At 51.1% G+C, this 24,326-nt stretch overlaps 2 protein-coding genes across 2 annotated transcripts in view; both read left to right on the top strand.

Moving 5' to 3' along the window:
- Positions 1 to 14,559, top strand: part of COL27A1 (collagen type XXVII alpha 1 chain) — a 154,331-nt gene extending 139,772 nt beyond the window's left edge. The window contains exons 45-60 of the mRNA XM_067309369.1: positions 780 to 833; positions 910 to 1,017; positions 1,460 to 1,567; positions 2,948 to 3,055; positions 6,341 to 6,394; positions 7,021 to 7,083; positions 7,536 to 7,589; positions 8,587 to 8,622; positions 9,162 to 9,179; positions 9,553 to 9,588; positions 9,923 to 9,949; positions 10,193 to 10,258; positions 10,686 to 10,854; positions 11,014 to 11,123; positions 11,974 to 12,192; positions 12,812 to 14,559. Coding sequence (XP_067165470.1) covers positions 780 to 833; positions 910 to 1,017; positions 1,460 to 1,567; positions 2,948 to 3,055; positions 6,341 to 6,394; positions 7,021 to 7,083; positions 7,536 to 7,589; positions 8,587 to 8,622; positions 9,162 to 9,179; positions 9,553 to 9,588; positions 9,923 to 9,949; positions 10,193 to 10,258; positions 10,686 to 10,854; positions 11,014 to 11,123; positions 11,974 to 12,192; positions 12,812 to 12,958 — 1,377 coding nt within the window. The 3' untranslated portion in view covers positions 12,959 to 14,559. The remainder of the gene's footprint in view (positions 1 to 779; positions 834 to 909; positions 1,018 to 1,459; positions 1,568 to 2,947; positions 3,056 to 6,340; positions 6,395 to 7,020; positions 7,084 to 7,535; positions 7,590 to 8,586; positions 8,623 to 9,161; positions 9,180 to 9,552; positions 9,589 to 9,922; positions 9,950 to 10,192; positions 10,259 to 10,685; positions 10,855 to 11,013; positions 11,124 to 11,973; positions 12,193 to 12,811) is intronic.
- Positions 14,560 to 16,638: 2,079 nt separating this feature from the next.
- On the top strand, positions 16,639 to 19,070 carry ORM2 (orosomucoid 2). The gene is made up of 6 exons (XM_067309093.1): positions 16,639 to 16,749; positions 17,275 to 17,417; positions 17,730 to 17,800; positions 17,893 to 17,994; positions 18,509 to 18,609; positions 18,782 to 19,070. Exons 1-6 carry the CDS (start codon positions 16,639 to 16,641, stop codon positions 18,851 to 18,853), a joined length of 600 nt encoding a protein of 199 aa, XP_067165194.1. The 3' UTR covers positions 18,854 to 19,070.
- The last annotated feature ends 5,256 nt before the right edge of the window (positions 19,071 to 24,326 follow it).

The following is a 24,326-nucleotide window of genomic DNA, read 5'->3' as shown; positions in this document are numbered from 1 at the left end:
CACGAGTGGATGATCTGAAACTGCCTTTGGGTCAACTGAGTAGCAGAGGAAGCACCCCAGCAGTATTTTTTTCTGTAGTTGGTCTGGTTCTCTGCAGAAACAATGCACAGGAAATGCAGTGCTTTAATTTAAAAATGTATTAGTACGTGACCTCACTAAGACACCCCTAGTGAAGGTGATGAGGCTGTTTTCCATTCATTCTGCAGAAATTAATCCTTTTTACAGCTAATAAACATCAGAAGTGTTTCTTTTGCCTCTTTATTCACAAAGCAGAGTTGCAAGTTTTAGACACAGGACACTTATCGTTGTAGCTTCCATTAACTTTTCAACAGAGAGGGGGTTACCTAGCAAGGAAAAGGCTCAGACCAGCCCTTACTCAGTGCCTTGCAGAAGGTTTGCTTGCTGCTCAGTTCTGCACTGTGCTGTCAAGGAATTGACAGAGGACGCAGGTTTTAAGCATCTTGTTCCAATGTTTGCCAGTGCACCGAGTCCTTCCTCGAGTTCATCCTGCTTTATTTGTCCTCATCTGCTCTGTATTAGGAAAATGTAGGTCCTTGCCTTCTAGCTATTCATTCCTGCCCTAGAACTCGCAAGACATACGAAGAACCACTTGTAATAAAACCAAACAGCAGTTCATCTCTCAGTGCTGAACTGACTTTATGAATCTCCTTTTTATAGAACTCTTTTCAAACATTATCCAAAGCACACCCTGAAATCAGGCTCCCAAGTGGGGTGTTAGAACTGCTGCAATTTTAGATGTCTGTCTTCTTTGTTTGCAGGGTCAAAAAGGAAAGCAAGGAGCACGGGGCAGTGCAGGGAGCAGAGGCTCACTGGTAGGTAAAGATTCAGTTTTCTGCCCCAGCCAGTGCTGTGCAGACACCTCCATCGTTAACACCTTTGTGATTTTAGGGCACCCTTGGGCTACCAGGACCTAGAGGAGTGGTGGGCAGGCAGGGTCAAGAGGGTGCCCCTGGAGTGGACGGAGTGCCTGGGAAGGATGGCATGCCTGGGATGCTGGTGAGTTTGCAATTGTAATTTTATAGCACCAAATGCAACTAAGAGCTGGAAAACTGAAAGTTAACACAGGAGAAGTGGATCTAGTCCAGCTATAGATTATTTTATATGCTGTATTCATCACATATAAAGCTATATAGCTATCCAGCTATTTTATATGTAGCCAGAGTGGATCATGTGTTGCTCTTAACACCACGCATGCACATGGAGGCAGGCAGATGCCTTTGCACGGCCAAGTCTGTAAACAAACAGATGCTTCTAGCCTGACAAACAGATACTTATCTGCACAGACCTCTCTACATGTATCCGCAAATCCACCCATGCCCAGATGCATGCTTGCTTGCTGAGGACAGAATCACCCCACTCTCCTGTCCCCACAAAAGGAGATGTGCACAGGTGGAGAGAGTGTCTTGTTTCCCTAACCTCTCCTGTGTTTCTTTTCTAGGGAGAGCAGGGAGATGATGGGGAAGAGGGTGTAACAGGGATGTCAGGCAAAAGAGGGAACCCTGGCATACCAGGACTCCCAGGAGCACAGGGACCACCAGGATTTAAGGTGAGTTTCTGACTCCATAAGATACCGCTCCTAGCAATTTACTCTGTGAGCCTGGCTTCCTGGGGTTTTTAATCTAGAATTTGGATTCTCCAGGGTCTAATAAAGTTTGAACTCCTGCTGCCATCTTTCACTTAGCTGGAGTCTTAATAGGTCTTTCTCCTCATCCAGCTATCCACTTTCATGAAATCTGTAGTAGCTGAATATCCTGGAGACCTTTATTCCTTTGTCAAAGTTCACTAAGTTCAGGAGTCTCCAGATATACATACCCAGGCTACGAACACTCCAACCTCATTTCAGTAGATACCCAGCTAAAAAAATGTGGCCTTGGAGAAATTGAAATGGCCCTGCCTCTAGGAAGTCCAGGATGGATGACTCTGTTGGAAACTCGGGAGTCCTTCAGCTGCTGCCCTGTGAGGTCTGAACTGCTGATGGGAAGTTTGCGCTGCTTGTTTTTTAGCATATACTTACAGGTTTGGATTTGCTGGAACCAGTATGGGCTTGGGCATTGCTCTGGGCACGAAGAGGCAGGAAAAACCTTCTTTAGTGACCTTGGGATTTCTTACTGATCCTTATCCTGGTGCAGGTAGGCCATAGGATAGAAACTGGACCAGCAGCAATTCAGCCATTTGTAGAAAGTGTGAAGACTCCAGATGGGTTTGGGGAGCCTATCAGGTCTGATTTAAATCATGCCTAACACGTCACTTAAACTGTCACTTGCTGCCCTCCAGCTGCCTTGGGTAGAATAACAGGCTGTTAGCAAAAATGACTGAAAGACCCTTGAGTAGTTATGCCAGGCTCACACCCTTGCTGCTGGGGAATTTGTTGCCCCTTTTCCAGAGCCTGAGCACTCACTTTCTTTGCTCCTCCATCCTAGCCTGCCCCAGATTTGTGTAGCTGGGTTTGCTTTGCTCCTGGGGCTTTGCAAGGTGAAGAGCTGTGGCACAAAGTGCAGTGCTGGGTCTCAGGCACCTCTCTGCTGTCCTTGAGTCGCAGGGTTGGTGCCAGGGAAAACGTTGGCTTCAGCATTTTAGATGGATTAATCATCAATTACTATGAGAGACTGCAGGGCAGGACAGGCAGCATACAGAAGTGCAAATGGAAGTTGGAGTCCTCAGCTCCACTCAGGCAGTATGGCTCTGCTGACAGCTGCTGCTCTGCGTGGAGCACAGGAGGAGACACAGCCATACCCATCACTGGTCTCACAGTGCACATCCCACAGAAATCCGCCTTAGCAGACCTGAGGGATCTCCTGACGAAACCATGTTGCTTGTCCCACTGCGCCCCTTTTTTTTTCCAACTTTCCATCTATGGCTGTTTCAGCTGAATGTTGCTATATTTAGCTCATGTCCTTAGGAATTACTTGGATTCTGTTATTTTTAGGGTGAAAGAGGATTGCCTGGGCAGACTGGCCAAACAGGGAAGCGAGGACCACCAGGCGGAACGGGGCTTCCAGGGAGCCCAGGTGATCCAGGACCCAAAGGACAGCCGGTTAGTGATCAACTGAAATGATCAGAGCTGATTTTAAACCGTCTTCTGTATGGAGAGGAAGCAGATCTGCAGGCCTGGGTAGCAGGGTTGACCCAGGAACAGCCTCTTACCAGAGAGCTCATACTTGGCTTGAGTGTCAGCATAGTTTTCTCCAGTGTAAACACTTCCCTGCTTTTCACCGCTCCCTTGTGCAAGAGATGTCTAACCCATGCCCATGTTCCCTGAGACAGCACAGTCGCACTGTTCATCATCGTTCCTGTAGTCACAAGGCTGTGATAAGTGCTGGCAGCCAGTCCACAGAACCGTATCAAACAGGCCCCACGACAGTGTTTTTGATGAGAAACGTTATGCTAGGGACTTGTGGAGTCTGCAGGAAGTGTTGAGAGCTGGAAGTGGACCCTGTAATCCAAACCATCCAGAAGGCGCAGAGGGGAGCTGGTAGCTCTGTTGGGGCTGTACAGGAAGTCCGGGAGCAGGTAGATATCCTGGTGCGGTTTCTTGGGCAATGGAGCTGTGAGGTCAGAGCACAGTGGGGGAAATACTGAGAGCCCCTCAGTCGAAGCAGACGTTAAATGCCCACACCTCTCTCCCAGGCAGGCTCCTAATCCTTAGTGATTTTATTTATTTTACTGGCAGGATTGTCTAACTTAGCACTGATGTGTCACACTTCATCAGACTGAGGCTACATTGAAAATGCATAAGCTATTTAGATTGGAACCTCTTTAGGTCAGGAATAGTTCTTACAGTGTATAGAGGAGACTATAACTACGTAATCTCTTTAGAATCACTTATTATGATACTTTTAGAAACCCTGAAGCAGGAACCATTTTAAATCTCTCTTATCTGCTCTATCTCTTCTATCTGTTCAACATCTTTGCAGCAGTGGGGTTTCCAGCCATCTGAAACATGCAGACATGTTCATCCACTCCCTTTCCACGACAGGCTAAGCTTCTCAAGAACACGACCACCAACAGAAGATGTAGTTAAGCCAAGAATATAAAACTAGCATTAGGAGAAGAAAGATTAGGACTGATATGAAGCGAGGGCCAAGGACAGCTCAGGTTAGCGTTGATTGTGAGCAAGCTACCCCTCTCCCTGTTCTCCATGTACAGTGCCCTGGGATGCTCCATGTGCCTGTGGGAGAACCATCGAGGGCTTAACCTGCACGTGTGACCTGTGCATCGCAGGGCTCAGGGCAGTGACTAATCCACGTCCCTCAGGCTCAAAGAGGTTTTGTGTGACCCACAGCATGGTGGGACTGTTTCTCCAGTTGTATTGACTTCGTGACATTGTGTTGCTAAAGGGCAAGGTTGCCTGCATGGCGAAATACGTTTATTTCTGTAAAAGTTGCTGATTTCTGGGCCATGTGGTGGTAAGAGTGGACCCCTCATTACGCTTGAGAGCTGTGATCACAACGGGGCTAGATCTGATCTAGCTGCCTGTGGTAACGACTCAGTGAAAACATGGACCCAAATAAATATTCTGAATTGTGGTAGATGTTTATGACCAGCATGCAGATTATTCCCAACTACCTCAGTTAAAGGTAGTTTCTATGTTTGTATATTTTGTATCAAACCCTGTGACGGCAGTATTCAAACAAGCTAGGTACTAGCCAACAGCATAAGAATATCATTTTTCTCTTCTGTGCACAAGCAGCAGGTTCATTTGCCCAGTACTATAGTTGCTTACCCTGCTGTATAAATATCGATCAGGTGCCCTTAGCTGAGGTGACTTTGTGATTTTAGACTTCTCTAAAACCCTTCCGACTTCCCATTTACTTTTGCCCTAAATTCCTCCAAAAAGAGGGCTTGGTTGGTTCTCCTAACACAGGAAAGACCTTAGTCCTCTGTAAGTAGCATGTTTGCTTTCCAGAATCCCTAAATGGGCAGTTAAATCATTTTGTATCCTTGGAAAGTTTCTTACGCTCCACCGATTCCAACCCAGCCCATTCTTGCCAAGCAGTTTCTCACTATTGTGGCAGGAAAAACTTCCTAACAGAGGTCTATAGATTGACTCTGGAATAGCCTTGTAATAGAGGTGGTGGAAACCCCATTTCTTGAGTCATTTACAACTGGGCTGAACGAGACATTGTAAAATATCCCGTAAAGTACAATCCAGCATGGTCACATAGTCCAGCCAAGAGGCCAAACAAGCCTTTTCCATCTCTTAAGTTCCTAAGACTGTAGATGAGTCATCCAGTGTGTGTTGCTGTCTTTTTTTTTTTTTTAATGGTGAATCACTTTGCATTTTGACATCTGGGAAGCCCGCAAGTATCAAAGGACATATATCTCAAACATGATGAAATGAGGGTGTTTATATAAAAGCATTCTACCCAATGTGTTTTTTTTATTCTGAGAGTGCATGTTATGTGCTAATCCAAGCTTGGTGGTCTTCCAAATATCTTAATATTATTTTCCTTGAGAAATTGAGCAAAAATCCCTGCAGGGTTGAAACGGAAAAGAATTGGGGAATATGCACAGTTATCCTGGTTTTGAGGGGGAGTTTATGTTGTAAGAACATGCACTTTTTTGACAGCTTGAGTGAGTAGAGTCTGAAATTATCCTTTAGTTGGCTGGTCCAGCTGACATTAAAATAAAAGAAGAGCTTGCTTTAAAGGGTTTTGAGGTCAGTGTTTGCAGTGTGGAGGATGTCCAGGACCAATGCTGGAGTGGATGCTCTCCATCCTGCTTCTGCTGACTACACTCCAAGCTCTCCCCTTTTACCTCCAGCATCTTGAAAGAAGAGAAGCATTGGTAGCATCTTGAAAGAAGAGAAGCATTGGTAACATCTTAATCAAATCAGAGAAACAGTTCTGAGAGGAGGAGGATTGACTTTTAGCCTATAACCCGAGGGAAATTCAAGGAGAAATCAGCTTAGATTGCATCAAAAACAATTACATATTAAAGGAAGCTTAAACAGTAAGAGCACTGAAACACTGGCACTATTGTAGAGAGAGAATGAAATCTCTTTCACCATCAATGTTTCAGGACAAACTAGCCAAGCATCTACTGGAAATACTGTAGGTGCGCCTCTTGTCTTGGGTAGGAAAGGGGCTGAGTCCGTGAGACCTTCCAGAGCTGCTTCTAGCCTGACATTCATGTAATTCCGCCTTCAGATTTCATTTGTACTTTTTGTCTCATCGATTCTGTTTGGATTGAAAAATACTATTTGATTTCTCTTTCCCTGAAGCTCCTGAACTTTTGGAGTGACTTTGAGTGACCAGCCGTTCAGTGTTGACTTACTGGGTTTTTTTGTTCTTGTATTTGTCTTGGCTGTCATTTCTAGGGAGACTTTGGTGAGGCGGGATTTCCAGGCATTGCAGGCATGTTTGGGCCAAAGGTAAGAGAATATCCTGTGACTTCTTCGCTTTCTAACCTCTTTTTATTGGGGACAGACAATGCAATACTTTTTGCAAATTCTTTGTTAGTAGCTTTGTAGAAACTATTGGCACTAAGTTGTGATTCCAACTTTCTTTAGTTTATGCATCTTCTTTTCTGAAATAATCCTTGAGTGCACATTTACACATGGTTTGATGGAGCTTTGTCCTGTTAAAATGGGTAATAATTGAGGGGAAATGGCTGTCCTATAGCCCGGAGTTGTTCTGCCCACTTGAATTTCTTTGTTGCTCTTGCTTTGTCAGAAGACATTCGTATCTCCAGTGTCAGTGATCGGTCTGTGCCTGTGACACTGATGTGTGCTCCTGATATTGAGTCTTGGCTTGAAATTTAGACTCGCTTTGTCCTGTGCCCTGGATAGAGTTTCTCAGGGAAAGGGCGACCAGTCTGTTTTCTGAAGAGAGCAAAGGGCTTGCAAAACAGAAGCAAGAAAAGAATTTTTAATAATTGGCCCTTCCCGTTCCCACATACAAGAGGTCACACCTCTGTCCATGCAGCAGAACTGCAAGCAAGGGCCTAAACATTGGGTGCATTCATTACCAGGACCTGGCATCTCATTTTTGCTTGCAGGGGCCCCCAGGAGACCTTGGTTTCAAAGGCATTCAGGGACCACGTGGGCCGCCTGGTCTCATGGTGAGTGGTTTTTGGTTTGTTTTGTTTGGGAGGATTTTTCTTCCTTCCTCTGTCCTGAGGCTACGGGGTGCTATAACGAGCACAGTGCAGTGGTTCACCGGGGAGCTGGAATACGAGCCACGGCCGCTGTACCAGCTCTAAACCACCCAAACACATCTGTAGCTAACCACATGTGCACAGGGCTGCGCTGCCGTTGGAGACAGTTATGCTTTTATGTGTGGTCGAAATCTATTTCTGTAGTTTCTGAGGTTTCAGCTGGGCTGTGACAACCATACTGTGAGGGCTCGTGTCTTTGGGCCTGTCTTTGAAATGGTTTTGTTTCAGCGACAGGGAATACAATGATCACAGCACTGAAAGGTTGCAAGAGATTCAGTGCTTTTCCCTGGGTCAGACTTGGTAAAAATGACTGTCGGTTCCCACGTGATGGTTCATGCATATCTTTTCTTTTCTAGGGAAAAGAAGGAATTATTGGTCCACTTGGTATTCTAGGTCCCACGGGAAGTCCAGTAAGTATCTGCCTCTGCCTTTTTTTTGCCTGTATTTTTTAGAAGAGCATAGTATTTGAGATTCAAGCTGCTTGAGGCCAGTATAAGTAAATCCCCGAGTAAATCCCAGGTCCTGCTGTAATAGGTGAAACAAAATAATTTTTTGAAGATGAGCAGCTTGAGAGAGTGCAGATTTAGTTCCTGGCTGCATATATATTGGGGGGCGGCGGGGAGGGGATTATTAACTTATAAGTGAGGAGCGACTCTATTTAAGTGTGAGTTTGGGGATAGAAGGGATCAGACAAAAAGGCAAGAATGTTATTCAGAAGGTTTTTCAAAAGAAATGTAAGCACTACAGCAAGTTGCCAGATTTTCCAAAGAGCTCAGCCTGGGAGGCCCCAGGGAGAAAAAAATCTGATAGATGTATTAAACTGGGAACAGCTGGATTCTGGGAGGTGTTGAAAATCCACCCTGGGATTCCTACCCTGCCTCCCCTGAAACACCAAAGGCACTGAACACAGACTAAAGCTCAGGTCAGTGCTTTGTAAAAACGTGAGAATAAAGTTACTCAAAGCTCAGTAGAAAGAAGCTGATGTTGACAGAGATGAAAACCAGTAAGATTAACTCAGACATCATTCGTGCCTTGGACTCATGGGTAAACATGCCTAAAAGGAAGCAAGTGGCTCCTGCTGTTCACAGCAGGCGAGGAAGGTAGGGGCTCGGTGCCCTGCAGCCGCAAGGGAAACGTTCCCATCCCCTTGCTCCATATGCGCTTCAGCTTCCGGGATGCCATCTGGCTAGACACTTCTCTGTGCTCGTTCCATGTTTAATCTGTGAAATATCCAGTAATGGCTTTTTTTTTCCCCTCTGGGTGTGTGTGAGGGGGCAATATGACAACCTGAGCTAATTTGCCTAGGGGTGTGCTTGGGTCTTTGCAAAGAGCTTCTAGGTGGCAACACCCCCAAGCAGAGCTGGTGGCTAGCAACTGCTGATGGTGCTCTTGTTGTGTGTGAAACAGGGTCCCAAGGGAGACAAAGGCAGCCGTGGAGAAACGGTAAGCGCTGTTCCACATCCTGGGGTGCATCCTGGTGTTAAGAGGTTCCTCTCTTATTTGAGTGAGGGAGAGTCACTCTGGGCTCTGCTGGACCCGCATTTACTCTGGCTCAGTGCTGCGGCATCAGTCTCCCACATGGGAGAGACGCACACGTCTAGACACGTGCGCACGCGTATACACACATAGACGCACACACATCTATGCATGCACATACACATGCTCTGCTATTAACAGTCCAGTTTATTTAATCCAATTGCACAGCAAAAGATACCACTTTACGGATGACTGCTGCATCTACAGGAACCAAGGGCAGTGAATGGCAGAGCAGAAAGCGGCACGCTGTCCTTACCAGCGGCATGGGGACCTGCCGGTGTCTTACGTGGCAGCGTTGGTTGCAGCCTCCTTTTTACCTGCTGTTGCCTCTGTCCTTCCATGGCAGCACGCAGCCCTTGCATAAGCACATTGGGGGCAACAGGATTGTACAGGGAGATTTTTATTAATGTGCATCTTCTGACAGCTTCTTCCAATTTTTTCTGCAGGGTCTGCAAGGTCCAAGGGTGAGTATTTGACATTTTCTGACTACTCTCTTTTATTTAAAATGGTTGGCTTTAGCAAATAAAAAACTGCAGGGCAGGTAACTGTGCATACCGGGAAAGTGGTAAGTACCTGGGGATTTGACAGGAATGTTAGAGAACCATAGGGCTAGGAACAAGAGAGACAGTAGGGATGGGAACAGGTGCAGACAGATGCACCAAAGTTGGGAGACAGGAAGCAGGGCAAGCTCTTGTCTCCAGAAGGGTTTGAGGGAGACTGTAAAATGTCAAAAATCTGGAGGATTTCAGCAGGGAACAGACTCATTTTGGTGACAGCCATGATAAACGGAAATACAAACTGGAGACATTTCACTAACTGATGCCACTCTGTCTTTAGGGTCCTCCAGGCCCACGAGGACACCCTGGCCCTCCGGTACGTATATGTGGAAAGAGTTCAAAGACTTTATTGAAACAAGCTAAAATTACTGCAGCGATACTCTCCGGAGGGACTGCTCACTCACTGGAAATTATAGTCTAGCCCCATTCCTCATATGCAAAAATGTGCACGCGTGAATGGACTAGTGTTTATTGCGCTTAACTACAAACTATCTCCAAGTATTTTATAGAGACAGCATTGTTGCCTCTCAGTAGTCTGCATTGAGGGACTCCAGAGGAAAGAGCATTTCAAAAGGACATGAAAGACTATCTTTGCAATAGTAATTGCCCATCTTTCTGGCTGATGCGCTTTTTTTTGCTTTGGTTTCTAGGGACCGCCAGGAATTCCAGCCTCATTTGTAAGTTGCTGTTTTCCGTACGTTTGCTAATGATGGTAATAAGGCACACATTGCTGAGATGCTGATAGGACATCAAGAAAGGCCTGCTGGGACCCTGAAGACCCACTCAGGTCCAGCAAGAGATGCTGCGCTAGCAGAGCAACGCTTGAATCGCCCCCGCCTTAGACAGAGAAGCATTTGCTTGCCTCAGGGAACGCTCAGCTTCTAACAGTCGCACTCACTGTGTTTTTCACCCCACACTAGCAACAAGATGGCTTTGGTGCAGCTTTCCAGTCACTAATCGACTCGAACACTGCGCTCAAGACAGAGGTACGAGGGTGCTTTTGAACTTAGTGGCCTTCGCTGCAGCTGTAGGCTGGGAACAGTCACAAGCTTGTTTGTTCTTTCCCTGTGTTTAAGGCCTATATACACGAAGTTCTGAATTTTCTTCCATTCTCATGGAATAACTAGGGTTTATGCATGCAAAGATCCAGCTAAAGGATATCATTTTAGTTGTGTTGATTGTTTGTGAAACTTCCAACTTAATGCCTTTCCAAGCAGTTCAGAGAGTCCCTGTTCAGGACAAGGCAAGAGTTGCTGGCTCACTGCTCACATCCAGTGCTGCCGGTCTTTGGCCCACTGGGTTTTCCTCTAGATAAAGCAGAAACCCTTGTGGTTACAGCACCTAGTCCCCCTGCAAGGCACCCGTCAGCCATGCTAAGGACTCACCCCTGACTCTGCCTCCTGTTCTCTCCAGGGTTACCAACATCCAGAACTTCTGATGCTGGACCATGGAGGGGAGATCTTTAAGACTCTACACTACCTCAGCAACCTCATTCAGAGCATCAAAAGACCCCTGGGAACCAAGGAGAACCCTGCACGCATCTGTCGAGACCTCATGAACTGTGAACAGAAGATGAACGATGGTAGGAAGCCCTGCGTGTGCAAAGGCCACATCCTTCCATAGGGCCGTTTAGTGTCATTCAGACTGGTCTCCCGCCCTGGGACAGCGATGCATTAGGTGGGTCTTATGCACAGGAAAGGCTAAGAGTTCTTGCTAATCTCCAAATCCTCCATTTTCTCAGGTACCTACTGGATTGACCCAAATCTTGGCTGTTCTTCAGACACCATACAGGTCATCTGTAACTTCACCAACGGTGGACAGACATGTCTCAGCCCCATCACTGTCTCCAAGGTACATGCAGATCTACACCAGCATTGCATTTGCCATACCACTATCACTATTATATAAGATTTATTATTAAAACAGGTATGTTATCCCAGGATACTGGACAGTGACCCCTATAACTCTGTACCCTCTATAACAGAGCGTGCTGATTTATGCTTAAGGCAGAGTTACTGTAGTTGTACTTGTTACATTCAGGACTGCTCTTATGTTAAAAAATATTGACTCTTGCCAAGACAAAGCAGTACATTTCCAGCAATGTTTAATTAACCCATAACCTTAATAGAGGCCAGTAATTTTGCAAACATGTTGCTCCCAAATGCATTGTTGAATTGATTTATGTTCAGGTCACTCTTGCATTTTGTCTTCTACAAGCAACTGAAAAAGCACGGTCAGCTTAAATATACAACTTTCTGCTGAAATTAATGCTACAGGATTTCTCTGGAATAGCCTTTGGATTTCTCTTGCAGAAGTACCTGTACCAAAAAACACCAGTAGCAATATTTGGTTTCACCTGCTGTCCCCGCTAGAGCCTGTAGCCTTGCTTCTTTGCAGAAACAAGTTTTGAATTTGAACTCTGTATTAATTTCCTCCTACTTAGAACCTCCTACTTTGTTCTGAAAAGTGAAGGACCTGCTGTGTCCCCATGAAAATTTTCCAGATTGACATTGTATCTGGCCCTTGTGCCTGTACTCAAACCAGAACCAGTTTTGTTCTCAGACATCCTTGTGCAGCCACCTCCAGACTTGAGCAGAGAACAGGGAATGTTTTTGTTGCCACTGCTTGTGCTAACTGTACCGATATCTCCCTCCCGCACCTCTGCAGGGAGTATGAGCTAACGTCTCTGTCGCCTTCACAGCTGGATTTTGACATCGGTAGAGTCCAGATGAACTTCCTTCGCCTTCTGAGCTCAGAGGTGGTCCAGCACATAACCATCCACTGCCTGAATACCTCCGTGTGGCGGGAAGGCTCATCTGAAAAACCTTCAGAAAAAGCCGTGCGCTTTAAGGCCTGGAATGGACAGATGTTTGAGGCAGGAGGGCAGCTCAAGCCAGAAGTGGCAGCTGATGATTGCAAGGTACGTTGTCCTGAAAGAGTGGAGAGATGGAGAAGCACCATTACAGTGCAAGCTAATGCCTAGAAATGTCAAGCTGAACCAACTTAGTGCACAAAACAAGGCTCAAGATATGCCTATGCCTCTTGCTCCATGACCACTGTCAAAAAAAGGGGGAGAAGAGGTTAGTTTACCTGTTCCCAACTTTATTTTTATAGTGCAGCGTGCTATAGCGACTCCTGTTAAGAAGATTGCTTTCAAATAGAAAACTCTTCCAAATTTAAGTGTCATGTGTACCACCCGTGAAATACAGAAGGGGGGATTGGCATTAAAAGGCAGTGGTCTCAGCTCTTGCTTGATGCCACGCTGAGTTGAGAGCAGCGTGTTTGCAGTTTGGGTTCACTGCATTAGGTGGTTCACATTTTGTGATGCTGTTTCAAGCTCAGTTTCCGTCAACTTGAAGTGGTTAAAGAGCTCCCAAAAATGCTTTCTGAGCCTCGCACCAGACCTGCTCTACCCACAGGGCAGCCCCCTGCCTCACACAGGGCTTTTCAAGCACATACCTTAGTGAAATGTCTTCCTCTCCAACAAGATCCTTTCCCAGTTAATCAATTTTTTCCTATCTTGCTCCTTCCCTGCATAGATCAAAGACGGACGCTGGCATCGGACTCTCTTTTCGTTTCGGACCCAGGACCCTCACCAGCTGCCAATCGTCAACATCTACAACCTTCCCCCATCCGAGCCAGGAAAGCAGTATCACCTCGAGGTCGGCCCCGTGTGCTTCCTTTGAACAAAGCCATCAAAACTGGGCTCCGAGGCTTTGCCCCCCGTTTTTGGCCTACGTCTTTACACAGGGTCTCCCACCTCTCCGCGGCGAGGACAGCTGGGCTGTACCATTTGGGTCAGCTGTTGCTCTAGCCATTGGCTCAAGGTCTCAAAGAACCCATGATCTACTGAACTCAGCAGATTCTTGAAAGGAGGAATAACAAGGCCGTGGGGAAGCGGGTGTCAGTCGGGACGCGAACAGTGAAAAGGGATCAGGGGACTAGATGTTGCAAGCAGTTCCACACACAAAGCTTTTTCCATGACCAAAGAAGAAAATATTGAGAGAAACCTCAAGAAACTTGCAGCGTGCGTTGTTGGGTTTTGTTTTGTGGGTTTTTTTCCTCCATTTTGTCTTACCTGGTTCCTGAGTTACCAAATGTTCTTTCCATTGAAAAGTAATTAAATGATAGAGCTTCCTTCTCAGAGCTTGTTGTCTTCTGGACGGCCACATGCTGCATCAGGCTCTCCCAGGCGGAGCTGCAAGTTGAATCTGGCTGCTCTGTGTGCCGGAAGCATTTTGATGTGCAATATTAGAAACAAAAAAATATATATTATATTATTTAAAGCAAAAAGAAAAAACAAAAGAACAAAAAAACCTAAGTTCCTCCTTCCATGGGTGATTTTAATAAATGTCCCTTCTCGTGCGTGGTGTTGGGGTAGGGGAGAGTCCCGAAGCTGAAAGGGGGTAATGGAAGGAGGAGAGGGGAAGAGATTGGTGCTAAAATAGAGAGAGCGAGAGGATGGGCTCGTCTGATTTGTTTCTACCTCTCACTGTGAAATCTCTGGTGCTCTTAAAAAAGTGTGTTATTTTATATATGTGACTTTAAACTATTTAAGGTTGTGAAGGTGCTACAGTGTCTTGCCACAGACTCAAAAAAAACCCCATAGGACCATCTCTCGGGGAAGAGAGGAGGTCACGATCACAGCTAAATCAGAGAGACAGTCACCTTTAAAGGGATCTTTTAATGGCCGTGGACGTCAGTGATGCACAACAACTCGGTGCGTCCAAAATAACTTACCAGCTATTTTAAAAGCAAATGTTGCTATTTTTTTTAAACAGCACTTCACTGCTTTGGGAGAGGAGTGAGGGATACAGCTCATCCGCAGACGCTGTAAGCATTAAGCCTCAGAGAGAGCGATGGTTGGAGTCGGTTGTCATGTAACTAGTTTTGCTGTATTTGCGTTGGCCACGTGTCCGTGCCGGCTCTTGCGCGCAGTGATTTCCTGGTCTAATCTCGTATTTAAAACCCCAGCTCTGCCGCCCTTTTGCTGGCCCCCTCTGTCAAGACTGAAATGACGGTACCTTGTTTCAGAACCCAGCCGGGCTTGGAGGGGTTTTGTTTTGTTAAGTTTTGTAGAAATCTAGTCTCTATATGTAAATTTGGAGGATTTTTTTTTTTAAAGAGGATAATTATGGTAATCTTTAATTCTATATAAGGAATAATATTGATGTAATCGGAGCTGTACTGTATCAGAAACGCTTCAGTGCCTGTTTGGAGTTTTCATGTCTCATATGGACTATGGATTTTATTTTTTTGAGGAAAAAAAAAATATATATATATGTGAGTCTCTCTTTGCGTATTCTTTTTACTACTGCCTGCTGGTTTGTTTTTTCAAAAACGATCTAAAAAGGTTAACAAGAGCTTTCTCAGATACCTCACCCTCCGCACAGTGCTGCCTGCGGCGCTCGGCCCCCGCTCAGAAATACCTCGGCGCGGCGCGGGGCCGGCTCGCTGCCGCCGCCACCGAGCACCGCGCGCCTCCGCGCCGTCGCCCATCGCTCCCGCTTTTCCCTTCGCCGTGCGCCTGCACACGCCCGCGATCTCTGCTGGGCCTCCCTCCCTCGTCACTGGTTTTGTGTGTTCCTTGAGGTTAGAGCTACCACGTGTGCTGGTTAAAGCTTCTCCTATCTTTTTTCCCTTTTTTTTTTTTTTTTGGAGTTTAAATAAATATTTAAAACTGAGGCAATGAAACGGGACTTTCATGGTTTTTCTTTGCTTCTTCGTGAGAAACCGTAAGCGGGCGAGAAGTGCAGAAACACCCCTTGCCCCCAGGCACGAACGTCACCAAGCCGGCCCGGCCCCCGGTGATGCTCGGCGGCAGCAGAGGCCCGATGAGCCCCAAAAGCCTCCTCCTGCAGCCGGTCACCTAAACTAACTCGCCCGGCCGCGACGCAGAGCTGCCCGCTGAGGCTCGCTCCCCCCGACGCCTTCCTGCCGCCGCCGGTCCCGGCCGCGGGAACTCCCCCGGCGCGGGAGAAAGCAAACGGCACTGAGTTTTTCCAGTCTTATGGCTAAAAACTGCCTACGTTGCTCCAAGCTGATTTTGAAACCTGACTTATTCTTGCTAAGGGGGTACATGGGCAAAGCCAGCAAGGTGCCAGCTCACGGGCGCTGCGAGCGCCGCTGCCCCGGGAGCCGCTTCGGCTTTCGCCCTGCTGCGTCCCAGGGCTCGGTGGCAGCGGCGGCCGGGGCGTCCTGGAAGGGGCAGAGCCCTGTTTGCTCGGCCCCGGGTTGCACAAGTTCCCGGCAGCGCGGGGCAGGGGCGGCCAGGCGGCGCGCGGAGGGGAACGGCAGCTGCGGGCAGCCAGGAACATTGCACTCCGCTTGCACCCGGGCGCTGGGAGGGACGCGGCTCTGGCTACACTTGGACGGGCTTAAACCCCAGCTAGGCTGGGGCTGGCGGCCTTGCGTGGGAGCTGGCCAGGCCTCAAATGCATCGCTTGCAGTCAGGAAAAAAACACATTTTCATTTAATAACTTACTAAACCAAGTGCATGTGATTATGCGTTTGCCAACCTTGATACCCCCCGATAAATAGAAAGATTTGCACTTATTACAACTTTTTTAAGTCCGAGCCCGGTGCACCGGTCGTCCCCTTGCCGCGCGCCCACAGCCAGCGCGTCCCAAGCAAGCCGCCGCCTCCGCCAGGCATTTTAGCCGATACGTGACCTAAGTTACGTTATCAGCACCCACGGCCCGAAGGCCGCACCAGCAGTTCAAGGCTTAGTGCCGGGGGCACGGCAGCGGACAGACGCCTTCGCTTGGCATTGCTGGCTAGGAAGAGCTTGGTTTGGGTTTTTTTTTTTTTTTTTGGGTGGGGGGGAGGGTAAACGGTGGGTCCTGTTGGGGCCTAATACACCAAACTCTCAAGCAGTCCGTGGATGCAGCATCCGCACGCTCCTCCCCACACTCAGCCCCGAAAGCACACGCTGACCCGCGCGGTGACCAGGAGCTGAGCCCGAGAGCGCCACACCCCCCCCCCCCCCCGAGCCACGTACAGGGAGGGACAGGACGGGACAGAAAAGTCCTGGTCACGCTGGGTCCCCTCGCAGCCCTTTGCACAAACACACCTGCGGCTGGCGCGCTGCTTAGCCAAACACCCGCAAAATTAATTGCGGCTCAGGAGAACAAAAGCCGCCGGTGGCAAAACGGGCTCGCGCCTTTCCCGCCCGAGAAACCCTGCCGTTGGCAAGTTCAACCTCGCTGTTGCTTCACCCCCGAGCAAACAGCGGCGAGGTTAAGCAAGGGCACCGCCGCATCCGCCGGCCGCGGTATATAAGGGCCCGCGCGCGCGGGGGCCCCAGCAGCCGGGTCCCGGCCGCCTCCGCCCATCGCTCGCCAAGGCCACTGCTGCCGCCGCCGCGATGCTGGCCACTCTCGCCCTCGCTCTGGGGCTGGCGCTGGCCCTGGCAGCCGAGCCGCCCACCTGCGCCCCGCTCGTCCCGGCCGTCCTGGACAACGAGACCCTCGCAGGGGTAAGGCAGGGCCCCCCCCCCCCCCCCCCCCCGCTGCCGCGGGGCAAGGACCCTGGGCAGAAAGCAAGCGGCAGCTCTGCTTCTAGCTCGCTAGCTGCACCTTTATTTTCCTAAAAACAAATAATAAATAAGAGCCGGGCACCGCTGCTGCGGGAGTTGGGCAGCAGGTGATTTCGGGGGGGGGGGGGGAGGGAGGTCCTGCCCTGGGGTGCCCACCCAGCGCCGGCCCCGCAGGACCTTGCCCTGTCGCTCCAAGCGATGGGGACATGCTGCTCTGTGCAAAAAGCCCTCGGCCGCACAAACAGCATTTATTCCCTTGGGGACATTTAAGGGGCGAAAGCCCCACGAGGAAGAGGAGGGCAGCGGGATGGCGGTGACAGGCAGGGAGTCTCCGCAGGGGCCGGAGCATCGCGTTAGCTCGGGGAAGGGCTGAGGGAGCCGGCGCTGCCCTGGCGGCCGCTCACCCCGACGGCTCCGCTCCCGGTGCCACCCAGCCCCCGTGTCCCCCTCCGCTCGTTTCTGCAGATCATGGGGAAGTGGGTCTACCTCATCGGCTCGTCCAAGTACCCGCCTCACCTCGAGGAGCTCAAAGTTGTGAAACACGCCACTTTCTTCTTCCATCCCGGCAGCCACCCGGACGAGCTTAATGTCACGGAGATCATGCGAGTGTAAGGAAGGGCATCGGGCCGGCGCCTCCCATCCCGCTTCGACGCGCTCGCACAGGTCCTCCTGGCCGTGGACCCAGCCTGGAGACCGGGCCCGGGCTTTGGCCAAGGCTCTGCGGTCTCTGCTTTCCCTGGTCCCCTCCCTCCCCAGGGCCGCGGCAGCAAACCCAGGGCCGGGGGCGCCAGGGCTGGAAACAAGGGCGGCCGCGGGGGGAGCCTGGCTCAAGCAGAAATATAGGTATCGCCAGGCGCAAGCGGCCGGGTCAGCCCCGGCGTGTGCTCACCCCCCCCCCCCGGGCCCCTCTGTCCCCCCAGGAACGAGACGTGCGTCACGAGGAACAGCAGCAAAATCCTCGTCTTCCGGCACAACAACACGCTGGTGCACGGTAAGCCCCGGCCGGGAGCCCCCGCGCCCCGGCGCCGGCCCCCCGCCTGCCCCCCGGGCGGCGCGGCCCTCACGGCCCTGCGCCTTCTCCAGCCGACGGCCAGGTGACCGCCACGGCGGAGCTCATCCGGAGCGACAAGGACCTGCTGATCCTGAAGCACATCAACTCCGGCTTCCCGGGCCTGAGCTTCTCGGGTGAGCGACGCCGCCCCGCGACAACGCGCCCCGCGCCCCCTCCGCAGCCCCACAGCTCGGCCCGGCCTGGCCCCGCGCGCCCCAAACACAAGACCCGACGGCCCCCGCGTGGGGAAGGACGCGGGAGGCTCCCGGGAGCTGGGTCTGCCCGCGAGGGAGCCCGGGGAAGGACAGGACCCCGGCAGCCGCCCATTTCAGGCATTTCTACGCTTTCCTCAGTCCCAAAGGCCCACGCTGACGCGACGGAAAGCCCCAGGGCCGGTCCAGGCCCCCGTTGCTGCCCTCCGTCCTCCCTCCTCCACACGGGCCGGGACCGGGGGCCGCGGGCGCAGCGACGCTGCCGGCCACGGGGCTCCTGTCACTGCGGCCCAGGGCGGCTCTGGACGCGGGAAAGTGGGAGCCTTCCTCGCCCTAAAGGCATTGGAGACGGCCCAGGAGCCTACTTAAGTGCTTTTATTTTATTTTTCCCCCCTGCCCCTTCTGTCTCCAATTCACGACGCCGGTCTCAAACCAGCGCGCTCGCCCAACGTGAGCAAGGAGCACCTGGAGGAGTTCAGAGCGCAGCTGGCGTGCCACGACTTCGCGGACGACGAAATCTTCCTCTCTTCCGAAAAGGTACAACCGCCCCTCTGACCCCCTCCACCGCGGGTCCGGGGCAGCCCCGAGCAGCCGGCGAGGGAGCGGGACAAGGCGCCCTGGCCATGCGAGGGCCGCAGACCCAGCGCCCCCGGCCGCCCTGGGGAGCCGGCTCCTGGCGCGGCGCTGACGCTGGCCCTTCTCCCCCAAGGCCGCGTGTCCGGTGCCCGGAGAGCAGCCGGGCGAAGACGGCGAGGCAGCGCCAACGCCGCAGCCAGCCTAGCCCCAGCCCCGTGCATCGGCCTCCTCCTCCTCCTCCTCCTCCTGCCGCCGAGGCCGCCCCGGTGCCGGGAGCCGCCGGCCCAGCAAAGCGCAGCGCCTCGCGCGCTCTCAGGACTCGCCGTCGACAACATTGGGTTTTTTTACTTTTTTTTCTCCTTTCTCAAGACACACAGAATGCCCTTTCCTGACAAAATCCACTGTTTTTCCACTCATTCCAAAATAAAGCCGTGTGTGATGAAAGCCTGGCGTGCGCTTGCTGGTGCCCTAACGGCAGGAGCGCCGGTGTCCGACGCGGCCCGGCACCGCGGCCGGGGGCTTCCTCCGCGCTCGGCCCTGCCCGCGGGGGGGATGCGGCGGCAGCGCAAGGCGAGAGGCCCCAGGAGCGTCTTGCGCGACCGTGCGGGGGGGCCACGGACGAGCGTTGCACCAGACGGGGATTCCCCATTTCTGCAGCGCTGGTTCCCGTAAAAAGGAAAAAAAAAAAAAAAAAGGAAAAAAGGTGTTTGGCCGCCGGCCAGCAAGAAGCGGCGAGCAGGTTTCTCCCTTTCAAGGCAATTCCCCCACCGCCGCGGGGCAGCACTCGCCCGTTGCTCCGTCACGCTACCACGATTCACGAATTTGCTCCCCCGACGGCCACCGGGGAGCAGGTCGGACCCCCGGCTGCGGCCTCGCAGCGCTGCCCGAGCCCTCGGGGCTGCTTCCGCCAGTGCAATCCCGTCCAGCCATTTCTATCCCGGGATTTTCCCTCCCAGGCACAGGAGTCGCCCCGGGCCCCGCAGGGATGGCGACGGGCGCCTGCGGGACCCTCCCAGCCCTATTTGTGCGGCCTCCTTTGAGAAAAGCAGCTGAAGCAGCCACTTCTCCAGGCAGGAGGAGGCTCCTCAAATCCCCCCCCCAGCACAGCCCCCTCCGCTGATCCGTCCCGCCGATGCACCCAGCCGAAAAACGTGCCAACAACGTTAACCCGGTACGGGTGCAACTGGGAGCCCTTTCCCCCGCGTTACCCGTCTCCCTTCGCGGGAGCGAACGTCCCTCCAGCGGTCGCACCCCCTCGGCAGCTGCCGCGGATCAGGGGCGGCAGGAAGGGGGGCAGCCGGGAGGTGCAACGCGGGCAGCTGAGCACCCCTAAAACCCATGGAGCAACGCCTTGCCGGGAACGAGGCGCAAACCTGCCCTCACCCGCGAGGAAGGAAACCAGCCCGTTTGCAAGACCATTGCACAATCCTTCTGGGAAAGGAGGGGAAAGCTCCCGGCACGTTTCGGGGAACTAATTAAGCCTCCCATGCCAAACATTATTTCCTATTCCTTGAGGAAATTAGGGGAAGCAGTTGCAACGAGAAAGAAGCGTTGACCCATTTAGCAAAAGTTACACCGGTCTGAGCGCACCAGAGGACAGTTTCTGAATTGTTATACCACCGCAAACATCAGTAAAAAGCAAAAGCCCTGCAATGGCGTCCGTGGGAGACGCACGTGTGTCCTTCAGACCCCAGGGGTTTCCATCAGCTCCCAAGTGTTTCTCCAGGCATCCAACGCCAATATTTCAGTGCTGGTGCCCCTCCGTGAGCTGCCACCCCGCAGGCGCCGTGCTTCGCTCCCAGAGCCAGCGGCACGGGAGAGCAGAGCTCCCTGCCTCTGGCTCCTTTGCATTTAAAAAATTACTAAATATTCCCAAAAAATACTAAATATTCTGACTGTTGCCAACCAGTACCGAGCGCAGAGGGGGAAGACATGCTTGGGGCTGTGTCTCTACAGCATGCAAACTCCCTGCTGAAGTAGCTTCGAGCTGCCACCGTGGAGATGGCTTATGCGCCGCGGGAAAGGGCACGTTTCCCCCAGCGGCTCGCTGAGGGTCCCCATCCCATGGCGGCAAAAGGCACCGGCTCCAGTCACCGACCCGCGGGCTCTTCATGAGAAATTTTTCAGGCTTGGAAGACGAGGGAAACTCACTTGGCCAACGCTACGGCAGCGTAGGGTAACGCCGCCCTGCAGATACGCGACTCCCCCAAAGCAAATCCCGGCCCCTAAGCAACTCCAGTGCAAAACCTGGTAGTTCACTGCCTGCCCCGGGTCAGCAGAGGCCGCGAAAATTTCAACCCCCAAAAAGCTCTGCTTGCTTTGAACTTGCTTTTTTGGCCCCCAGAGGAGCCGCATGCAAGTGAGTTCACAGAATAGCAGGTTACAAACGCGGTTCGGGGAGATTTGCACGAGCCGCAGCGCTCGTTCTGTCCCGGGCAGAGCTACGCGCCGCTACGGGCGAAGCCCCGCGCGTGCGCCGCAGCAACAGGAATTTCTGAAATTTAGGGCTGCTTTTGGCCTCAGCTTTAGCCGCAAAATCCTGATCTCGCGGGAGATGGGGAAGGAGGCAATACCGCTCCTGCTACTTATTAAGCAGAGGAGTGCAACCTGCTAACTCCGCACCCCCTTCCCATAGAAACAGAGCTTTTCCTTCAGCGCTTTCCATCCAAACATTAACCAGACCCAACCCTGACCCAGGGAAGGATCTGCCACCCGGCCTAGGACTTCTTATCCTACCAGTGACCTTGTGCCCAAACCAGCTTGACAGGGCTCCTCTTCCCAGCAGGGCGTGAGAAAACCTTACCTTTTCTTCCCGCATGCCAGCTGCTCTCTTGCTTGAGGAAACGCTGAGCTTCTGGCCGTGCCCAAAAACCCACTTCCAAGCAGTCAGACCGGATCAGGTACAGCCTCCGACACCCCACAGCATCCAGGTTTTTCTTCTGGAAAATCTCCCACCATTTCACACAACGCTAGGGGAACACACACATTTCCAAACCAGTTTGTGATCTGCCATGAGGAGGCCAGGGGCTCCTTGGCCAACAAGGGTCACCTGGGGAGCCCGGGCCTGCCCCAAGGAGTTAACGGGAAGCAGCTGCAAACCTAGAGGGTCACGGAGCCACCTGGATCACATTTAAGTTTGGGTAAGATGGACAAAGCCTTCAGAAAGCCAAGATGACTGGGATCATTGAGGACTGTTTGTCCTTAAAAGTGCTGGTGCGAGGCCTGCTAGCCAGGGAGGGTTTCTGTGCCCTGCCGAGGTGCGGGACGTCACATCTTAAGAATTGAAATGAAACCAGTTAAACAAACACAAAACAGATTTATGCGATCTTTGTCATCGGGCTGAAGGAAATATGAGTGAGCAGAGCAGTAGAGCAGAGACTTACACAGCACGTTCTCAGTCGGAGGTATTAGCAGAACTTAAAGCATGTTGATCTGGAGTGCCTGGGTAGTACGGGATTTTTACCTATTTCTCAAAAACATTGAATGCCCCTTGCTCTTATTGAGCAAGCTGGTATAGCACAGCTTTGCTCCAGAAACCCAATTTCTTCTTTACAGCACAGACTTAGAAAACAGCACTAGCAGCAGCTCAGGGCCCCGGCTCTGTGATCTGGAGCAGTGCAGAGAGCCTGCACCTTCTCCAGCCCCAGCATTAACTGCTGCTAGAGCTGTATGAGTCAAACACCCGCTGACCTTCCCAGCGGGGGCTGTAAGGGACATAGGGAACCATTCAACAGGAGGGGATTGAGCTTGGTTTAGGAGCCTTTTTTAGACTTATCAGATAACAATAAAAAGAACCGTTCTCTCGCTTCAGAAAATTCCCTCCTGCTGTGCACAGGCTGTTTGATTTATTCCATTACTGACTGTGCTTTTGGAAGGAGCTGTGTCAAATGCAAGAAATCGAAAAGGGCAACAACCAACGCATGGAGCCCTTGGCTGCAGTCACATCTTTGGAAAACCCCGAAGTTTGGGAGTGCTGGTAACTGCTAACACTCAGTCAATAAATGCTTTGCTCCAATGTGGTGCATTTCTGGTTTTCTGAAGAGATCAGAAGTGGGGTTTGCAAGAAGTATCATTAAACTAGTATTTGGAGGAAAAAAAAAAAAAACCTCAAGCAATCAGAGATCCAGGACAAGGTGACATTTGGAAGTTTTTTCAGTGCTGACTCAATGCTCCCAGCTTCACACCAGATATTCCCAAACCAAGTTTGGAAGAGAGCTCTACTTAAAACACAGTATGTAGATCGGGCAGTAATGGAGACTAACCAGAAGAGGGAGATCACTTACTTTTTTTAAAAAGGAGCCTGCCAAGCATTCAATGAGTAGCTGAAATACATGGAGAGTTAAAAACTCAGTTTTAATTGAGCAGTCTAAAGAGGAAGATAAGACTCAGCTAGAAGCAACCACCTGATTCTCTTGATAGCTACCCAATTGCCAGAAATAGTTCAGCTGGGGCAGATGTTCCTTCTTAAACCTTTTGGACCAAGCTAGGATGACAACACTGACAGGTTCCACTCCTGCCAAAAAGGGAGGGGGTGCTAACCCCATCCAAGCTGGAGTTTTACTTCTTTGGAGAAAAACGTCATGTTTCCTCATTTCCCAATAAGCTCAGCACATTGGTGGCAGGAAGGCTCGAGTGCCAAGATTCCTGCGCTACGACGCAGCACTTGGAGCCCATATTCCTGCTATCCCTTAGTCCCGTACATCCCTGCACTCGTCAAATACCTCACACTTAACCCATTAATGCAGCCCCCCAGACCCACAAGGGAGGGAAGCACTGTTGCTCTGTGTTTGTGAAAGCAGAGGCGAGGTTAAAAAAAAAACACTACTGTTTTTACTGCACATCTGGAAGGTAATCCAGTCTCAATTCTAACCTAGTAATTAAGCACTGAAAATATCCTTCTTCCTTAAAAAAGGAAAAAGAACAAGCCATAGGGAACACAGCAAGGAGTCCTCCTCCTCTCTGCAGCACTAGCATGTCTTTGCTCTGCAAGGCAGCGTTTACAGGGCACCATCCGAGTGTAGGGCCTTGGCATTCCCTAGGATGAAAGTGAGCTGTGTGAAGTCCAACCCAACGGACTTCCCACCCCCAGGCTCAAGGTACCTGGGCAGCACTCCCTCCAAACACGCCTGTATCAGCTTGTGACAGGCAAACTTAACACCCCACCTCGAGAAGGCAGACAGCCGGAGGTAGGAGAGGGCAAGAGTGTTAGATAGGATGCTGCCAGCGGCCTTGAGCGCCGCAGTCTAGAGAAGGCTGATAAGCGTCTCAGCTGACTGAAGCTGACACCACGGGAAAAGAGCTTCTCAGATTACAAAGACCCAGACTTCGCGAGTAGATTTACAGATGAGTAAAAGCCTTGAGTTACAACTGCAGACATAAGCAAGCAGTAACCCCCTCGTCTGGCGCTCATGGAGATGTTAAACCAAATCAGAAGACACTTTCACAGCCAGCTATGGTTTTGAATGGCCTTCAAGGATAGCCTTTTTTAAAAAAAGGGAAAAGCTACTAAACCTTTAGTCCTGAAAACCCTAAGCCTGGTTCTTTCAAGAGCATAATGGGACTGCAGAGTTTCCAGCTTTTCTGGGAGACTCAGTTCTCGGGGAAAGAAAATACAAAGTCTACTAAACAGAGGAGCAAGGTTCAGCAGTGCTCACAGAGATAAGTTAACAGTATCTGAA

Source organism: Apteryx mantelli, chromosome 21, assembly GCF_036417845.1.
Source record: "Apteryx mantelli isolate bAptMan1 chromosome 21, bAptMan1.hap1, whole genome shotgun sequence".
NCBI lineage: Eukaryota > Metazoa > Chordata > Aves > Apterygiformes > Apterygidae > Apteryx > Apteryx mantelli.
The sequence above is the reverse complement of the archived record's forward strand: the minus strand, read 5'-3'. Positions and strand labels throughout refer to the sequence as shown.